General features: G+C 47.1%; 1 protein-coding gene across 3 annotated transcripts in view; it reads left to right on the plus strand.

Moving 5' to 3' along the window:
* PTPRN (protein tyrosine phosphatase receptor type N) overlaps nucleotides 1–6341 on the plus strand; it is a 45098-nt gene extending 38757 nt beyond the window's left edge. For all 3 annotated transcript variants that reach the window (XM_066611592.1, XM_066611590.1, XM_066611591.1), the window contains 4 exons: nucleotides 4190–4243; nucleotides 4560–4624; nucleotides 4893–4966; nucleotides 5458–6341. In XM_066611592.1, coding sequence (XP_066467689.1) covers nucleotides 4190–4243; nucleotides 4560–4624; nucleotides 4893–4966; nucleotides 5458–5529 — 265 coding nt within the window. In that variant the 3' untranslated portion in view covers nucleotides 5530–6341. The remainder of the gene's footprint in view (nucleotides 1–4189; nucleotides 4244–4559; nucleotides 4625–4892; nucleotides 4967–5457) is intronic.
* Nucleotides 6342–8192: the final 1851 nt, after the last annotated feature.

Here is an 8192-nt window from a genome sequence, read left to right on the forward strand (position 1 = left end):
CAGTAAGCTCAGAATGTATTGATATGGGAAAGTGTAATTTTGGATTTATTGTATATTTTGATGTCTTGGGTGGTAGATGTATAGGGAGAGGTACATGCATAAAAGGAGGTCCTTGCATGATCACAAATACAGCAGTGTTTAGCAGCACAATGGATGCATCCTTTACATCAGGGGTGCCCAAACCCCGGCCCAGGGGCCATTTGCTGCCCTCTTGGACCCTCAATCTGGCCACAGGGAGCTCCCAGTTTCCAATGAGCTGCTGGCCTGTCAAAGACTTGCTGGAGCCTGTGCTGGTCCGATGTGACTGCTCTCGGCATGAGGGCCAACTGTTCGACCTCTCATACAAGCTGCAGGCTGAGGACTTCCTCCACTGCTTGCTGTTTCACATCTGTGAAGCAGAAGTGGCAGCAAAGGAAAGGCCAGCCTTGCTTTGCACAAGGCCTTTTATAGGCCTTGAGCTATCACAAGACCTTCATTCATGTTTCATCTCTATTCATTTATGTAAATTTATTCTAATTTTAAATGTAAATTAATTCCCTTTTTCCTGGACCCCGACACAGGAGAGAGATAATATGGCCTCCTGCCAAAAAGTTTACACCCTGCTTTACATAAACCCCTTGTCCTGGGAATTCTGTAATTGCAATGCCTTTGGGGAAACATGGGTGTCACAATTTGAGTATATATGAATGGAGAGACTCCAAACAGCCCTAAGGCAAGGTAGCATTCATGACTATAGGGCAGATATTATTTTAAAAGGTGGGAGAGGTGGGAGTTTGATCCCTGTGAGCTCTATTTCCCAAAGTGAGTTTGACAGGAGGGTAGTTTTCCCCTCATATGTTTCAGGTGACTTATTTCCTCCGGACTATCTAACTGCCTAGGCAAGGCATCTGATCCAGTCTCCACAAACAGGAAAACAAGTGGGATGTCTTATGCCCATAGAGGCATTTATGTAAATTACTCTACATGTTTCAAACGGCAACCATGGAGCACCATTTGTGAGAGTCCCATGCCTGAGGCAGGTGGTGGGTTTTCTGTTCTGTTCTGCAGTTGAATTATGTCCAGGTTGAATGGACAAATGCAGTTGAATTTATATTGGTTCAGAAGAAATGGAGTAAATCCTGTAAAGGGGCGGAGGGAGGTTGAAAAATCAGGGCCTGTTTCTTACCTAGAGTTCCACCGTGGAGTGATGCACCTGTCTTTGGCCTCTTATGCAACCTGCTTTCAACATTATTCTAACCTGTGTTATCCCTCTATTGTGTTCCTCCCATGTGCTCCAACAAGCTTCCTCTCTTTGGCATTCACCCATCTTCCTCCCTGGACAAGGGGACTCTGGTTGGCTTGACATCTGTGGTGGTGAAGGCTAGTGCTGGGTCTGGATTTGGGACTGTTTTGATCTTGCCAGGCAGCCACTACATGTGATATAGCCTTCATGTTGAATAGCGTGCATGTCAAGAGTTAGAAACTCTCTCTGTGGCTCTAGGCTTGTAAGATGGGAGGGGGGGAGGGAAGGACAGTGATGTTCATGGCTTGGGGATACAACAGTGCCTCTGGTCTTCTGAGCTGAACCCAGCAACTGGGAAGGACCATGGCAGTTGGGAGTCCAATGCACATGTGAACATTGCAAACTGAAATCTGAGAGGATCATACTGTTGCCCATGGCTCTCCACTCTCCCCCATCCATGTCCTCCTCAGTGCTGCTTTCTCTGTGAGGTTCTTGCTTGTGGGGAGTGTGCTAAAGAGCTTCCTTAACTTTTTCCTCTCTGCCTGCATTATACCATGCTCTCTCTCCTTCACCACCGCCAATCCTCCTCCTCTTCCTCCCTTTTCTCTCTCTCTCTTTCACAGCCGCCAGTGTCATTTTTGTGATTTGCAGCTAGTAATCCTGGCCCAGTTGCATAGTCACAAAAGTGATCATTGGCCGCTGTGCTGGCTGCATGGAACAGGACAGGGCCAGGCTGCTGTTGTGCCCCACCTCCTACCCTCTTGATCACCAGGGCAAAAGAGACACACACTCTAAAATGAGCTCCTGTCTCTTCAACAGAGATTTACTTTGGAGGGGGAAGATGCCATGCATGCAGTGGTGGGTGGAGGGGTTAAGTTTCTGTGCAGGCAGAAGATGCCCTGATGTTATGGGGTTTGTTCTATGTGGGCAAAAACCCCATGACTCTCTGCCCCCGGGAGCTTGTAGCCTTGTAAATAGCAAATGGCATCACTGTACCATGGAGCAGGTTCTGTGCTCTCCGCCTACCAGTTATAGGCAGTGCATGTAATGCTCTGTCGCTGTTAGCACGGGGGCTTAGTGCAAAAATATTTCACTTCTGGCCACCAGCTGCATATTACGGGTGGAAGTTTGCAAACCACGCAACACATGGCTCCAGTGTGACTTTTTCAAATTGGCCTTACAGTGGACTTCCAGTGCTGCTTGTATACCCTGAAGACCTAAAATGTCAAAGCACTTAATTCAACGTAGAACAAAAATAACCTTCTCCCACCGGCCCCCCTATAAGCTTCAACCATCAAATGCAAACTATCGCCTTCCTTGATGCACACCATATATGCTCCTGACAATGGTTTGTATGCTTTGGCTTAACAGGAAGCTTAACAGGAATGAAGAAATGCCTCTTGGCAGACAAAAATAAAGATGCTTTCAACCACCTAGCAAAGACTCTAGTCCTGGATCCAATTCTGGATTGTTTAGCTGAGAAGAATAAATGTCAAGTGAAGACGACAGCATCACATCCATATCCCCCTCACTGCGTGATGCATCATCTGTTCGCACTGTGGAGAACAGTCACAAGCAAGCTGTTAACAGTTCAGTGGGGTCTTTGTTGCTGTTCTCATCCAACGTCACATTCGTAGGCCTGCATTTCATTAGGGGGGGTGCACATTTGACATGGGTAAATTTTGTTAGGGAGAATGACAAGGGGGTCCTACAACAAAACGTTGCAGTGCTCTTGGAGCAAGCCTCAGTGGACTCCATGGAGTTTACTTCTGAGTAGGCAGTTTATGGATTGCATTAGTTAGCCATACTGTTGCAATGGGATCTTTTGTGTGTTTTTTCCTCCGTACAATCTGAGCAGCTCTTTCCTTGTAACTTCTTTCTCTTTTTCATTTTCCTTTTATATACATGTCTCTCTCTTTAATCCTTAAAATATTACAATTGTTTGTTTTCTCTTTCTATGGGAGACCTGTTATTGGAACATATTAGATTAGCATAATGTACACATGACAGCAATATCTGAGTTATTTGACTGGTTTGGGGTAGAGGTTAGAGGAACATTATACTCTACAGTGCATCAGTTCAGTGTTTTGACATTTGAGAGTTTTTTGTTTTTTGTTTTCGCATAGCATAGTACAGAGCAGAGGTTTTCACACATTTAGCACTGGGACCCACTTTTTAGAATGAGAATCTGTTGGGACCCACCAGAAGTGATGTCATGACCAGAAGTGACATCATCAAGCAGGAACATTTTTAACAATCCTGGACTGCAATCCTACCCACACTTTCCAAGGAGTAAGTCCCATTTACTAACATTGTTAAAAGAATATACATAGTATCTTGTTAAAAGTACAGATCTGTAACATTTCCCAAAATGCAGTCATATATCATGGTAGCATCAAATCTAATATATTAAAAATAAAATATTTAAATGAATGGGGACCCACCTGAACTTTGCTTGCGACCCACCTAGTGGGTCCCAACCCACAGTTTGAGAAACACTGGTATAGAGAATCCAGTGTGGTAAGCTGAACTTAAACAGTCTGTTTTGGGGATTATTGTGAGGGTCATTCAGGGAGTGGTTGAAGGGAGGACACTTTGCCCCACAGAACAGCATTTTAGGTTCTGTAGCCTCTTGGAGAACATCCACAATCTCAATCTAGGGCCATGTTGGAAAATGTCTCATATGTGCCATCTGGTCTGTGGCAGAGAAAGTCTTCCAGGTGGTTTCAAAGTGGCTTCCATGCGCGATATGCAGCTGGCTATGAAATATTTTGGTCCTGTCCAGCACTGAGCTCACGCTGTATGTTGTCAGGAGCTTGATGAGGGCCATTTCTAATTCTCCTTGCTTGTTTGGAAGGGGTTGGGGGGGAACTTAATTTGCATAACTGCCAAGTTGTGGCTCTCAGGAATTCAGTGAGCACTTAAGTGTGGCTGTTCTCTGACCCCAACTTCTCCTTGTCCCAGCAGGAAGGTGAACAAGTGCTACCGGGGCCGCTCATGCCCAATCGTCGTGCATTGCAGGTAATGCCCTGGAAAGGGGGGATTAATGGAGAAGAAATCTAGTAGCTGTCAGAGGGGGTTGTGATGTTGCCATGGAAACACCACCCTGCTAAGGTACAGAAGCTGGTTCTCTTCGTCAGCACACAGGAAGGTGATGTCTTTTGTGGGATTGGGGGAGACTTACTGAAGCATCCTATGCCTGCCCTGCTTGTAGACCCTTCGACCCGACAATACTCTTTCATTCTGTCTGAGGGGATCAGCAGATTCTTGCTAGGTTGGGACGGAATGCTGTGGGCCTCGTTCAGCTCTATTGTGAACATACCCTTGTGTTTTGCAGCGATGGTGTAGGGAGGACTGGAACGTACATCCTCATTGACATGGTTTTGAACCGAATGGCCAAAGGTGAGGGGGTGGGAGGCGGGCTCATCCCAGAGGCCATCCTAATCACACAGTTTGCCCATGCCAGGTGGGCCAAGTCTGCCAGTGCCCAAACTATCCTGCCATTGAAATTTCTGGAAGTCTCCAGCCCTCTCACTGAACATCACCTTTTCCTTCCTTCTCTCTGGTTATTCTCTTGTCCATGCCAAGAGTTGTTTTTTTTTTGGGGGGGGGGTGTGTCTCTCCCTCCCCTTTAGCAAATCCTGATGCTACCTCTCCATCTCCATACTAGGTGTAAAGGAGATAGATATTGCAGCCACCCTAGAACATGTGCGTGATCAGAGACCTGGGATGGTGCAAACTAAGGTACTTCATTGATTCTTTTCTCACTGCATTATAGCTCAACACACCCCATGCAGCCAAGAACAAAGCATCTGCTGTGGATGTGCAAGAGGGTGCTCAAGGGCAGCTTTGCACCTGAAATAAGAATACATTGGGCTAGAGAGTTGCACGCTAGGGCTGAGGAAAGAGAGACTTCATTGTCCTTGAGTCTCCTGACTATTTCAAGGAGCATATCTTTCCCTTAACTGCATAGCAGTGCAGTGGGGGTGGGCAGTGCCTGGGTTTGGCCCCTAATCTAAAACCTAGGGGTTAAGGCTCAAAGCAAAAGGAGGAGCTGAGATCCAAGCACCTGGGTTTTCTATCCCCAACCACATTACTGTAGAGGGAGAGGTTTCTCACTTTTTTTTCTAAGAGAGAAGGGAAGGGGGCTGAGAATGTGACATAGGTGGTACAGCTATTAATTTTCATTGCATGTTTTGCCATGCTCTTCTAAGCACCTGCCTCTGTGTCCCCAGGACCAGTTTGAGTTTGCACTGACAGCTGTGGCAGAAGAGGTGAATGCCATCCTGAAGGCGCTACCACAATGATGCCCCACTCAGCGCACCCTTGCTTTGTGACCTTCCTTACCCACTTGCCCTTTCACTGATGCTGTGTTCATGTCTGGGTTTTTTTCCCTTTATAAAAGTCCAGGTCCAACTTGTTGACCATGGCTGCATCTAAGCCACGGCAGGGAGGGGGAGAGGAAGACAATACAGGCCCCTTGCCCTCCTGTCCCCACTGTCTGAACCGTTTTGTCAGTCCTGCCCCACACAAGTTCTTCTGGAGCTAGGCCTTGGTTGATGTGAGGTGGGTTCTTCTCCTTTGCATTCCCAGAGGCTAGTTAGCTGTTTGGAAAGCATGGGTGAACTCATATGGCTGTCCTATAGAGCAATATAGGTGTTACAGTCCAATGCAGAGTGAGGCACCTTGACAGCCACTGGAAATCTATAGGCTTACATATGCCTACTCCAGTTGTGGACATGCTCACTTCCACACAGGTACAGCTGTAGACTTTGCCACCTGTGGATCTGTTGTCTTTTTTCCCCTGTGCAAAATGCTGATTGGTCCTAATAATATAAAGCTCAGGCTAATGCTGAAGACTCCAAGACAGCCACTCTTGATGAACCATGCTTCTACCCAAATCACTGCCCTGGTCTACTTGCAGGTTTGACACCAAACCTAGCAACAACACTTCCTTCTCTTTAGACAAAGGAAGGATGTCCCATAAGGAAAATAGATCCAAAGCTACCACCTATTATGTTCTCTCCTCCCTCCCCACATGTTACACAAGACGTTTCTAGAGAATCTAATTTTGTATTTGATGTGAATAAAGTTTTAGTGTCGCGTTTGTGCAGCTGCAGCCTAGCCTACCCATGTCGTGTATAATTGCAGAGGTGGCGATAGGCTCAGATTGGGGTGATGGCTGGCTAACTAGTGATGTCAGCCTGGGGGGGGGGCCTAGAATGTTGTGCTTTGGGGGCAGGGAAAGCTTTCTGCAAATCCTTGCTCAACCATGAAGATCCCTGGTTGAGCTTGGACTAGTTAGCAGCACTCATGTGGGATAAAGTGTTTACTTCCTGTTTACTGCCCAGAGCTCCTTCCATAAAGGATGTGCTCCAAGTGTGACTTAAATTAGCATGCCCCACTTGTGAAAACCTTCTAGTGCCTCTTCCTCTTGCCTCCATGCACAATGCTCATTATTAGGAAGCAGTTGCCTCTCCTAGGTTCTTCAACACCCAAATGCTTGAAATATGATCTTCATCTATGGCCTACTTAAGCACTTTCCTAGGTTCAGGGCCTGCACTACTAAGGGGTTGGCATAGATAGCACCACTCACCTCAAGTGTAGTCTGAGGCTTCCTACACATTGTATTTTCAAAATGTACCTAACGGCTTGTTCTGCTTATGGAGCTATACCTCTTAACCAGCCTACACAGAAGCTATTTGTAGGGGAAAAAAAAAAACTTCTAAAAATGTCCTCTCTTTACAATGCCAGCTGAGCCCCTCCTCCTCTAGCAATACATACTAGTGGTATTTAGTAATGAATGGAAAAAAGCTAGCAGCCAGATGTTGCTGTTGCTGAGGAACCTGAACGTGCGTGCGTGTGACAGACAGCTTCTTCATTGTCAACCTAAGCTAGTTTTCAAACTGGGGCATCATGATGCCCCAGCCTGTGGGCCCTGGCCTCTGTCCCCTTAAGGGACATTGCTCAGCATTGCTCAGGGGGCTGCGGAGACTTGACTGTACTTACCAGAGTCTCCTGCAGCCTCCAGGGGGTGCAGGGAGCCCTGCACAACAGACTGCAGGGCTCCCCGCAGCTTCAGTGAAAGTGGAGCGATCGCACTCCACTTCTGGTTTTGCGGATGGAGCGCAAGCACTCCACTCTCACTTTTTAGGCTCCCCGCACCCCCAGGAGGCTGCCGAAGACTCTGTTAAGTCCAGCCAAGCCCCTGCAGCCCCCTGAGCAATGACCTAGAGCCCCCTTAGAGCAATGACTGCAGCCCCCTGAGCAATGACTTCCCCCCACCCCCACAATGACTTAGAGCGGCTCAAACTCTCCCTTAGAGTTTGAAAACAGCTGACTTAAGCTCACAAGAAGCAGAAGGGTCTACCTTTTGTGATACATTTCCCTAACTCCTTGCTCCTACTAGTACAGTGGGACTTCGGAATCTCTAAGGAATCTGTTCCAGGGGACCCCGTGGATGCCAGGAGTCATGGGGGGCTGTGGTGGACCCACATTTCATTCCATGAGTCTCCTGCCACCTGAGAACACCTCTCTGACGTGACTGGAAGCCATTTCTAGTCACATCTGGTAGTTGTTCTGAGGAGGCTTGGAGTGGGCTGCAGGCCTACCCATGCCTCAGAACACCTCCCAGATGTGATCAGAAGTGGCATCTGGTCATATCCTGGAGGCTCTCTGAGATATGGGCTCAGCCTATGTGGATGGTGAAATCTGCAGAGAAGCAAGCTCATGGATACCAAGGGCCCAATCTTTTTTTTTTTTTTTAAATGAGTCAGAATTTTCATTGGGGGCTAATGCAATTCCTCAGGATCTTCTCTACAGAGATTTCTGATGCAGTATTAATTGCAAAGAGATTTATTGACAATGTCTTCCATTCTACAGCAGGCCAGTTACAAAAGAGACCAGTCCCATTTTTGGTTAGGTCCCCACCCATTACAGACACACTGAGCAGGTTTGTACTAACAGTAGC

This window comes from Tiliqua scincoides, chromosome 1 (assembly GCF_035046505.1).
Source record: "Tiliqua scincoides isolate rTilSci1 chromosome 1, rTilSci1.hap2, whole genome shotgun sequence".
Classification (NCBI taxonomy): domain Eukaryota; kingdom Metazoa; phylum Chordata; class Lepidosauria; order Squamata; family Scincidae; genus Tiliqua; species Tiliqua scincoides.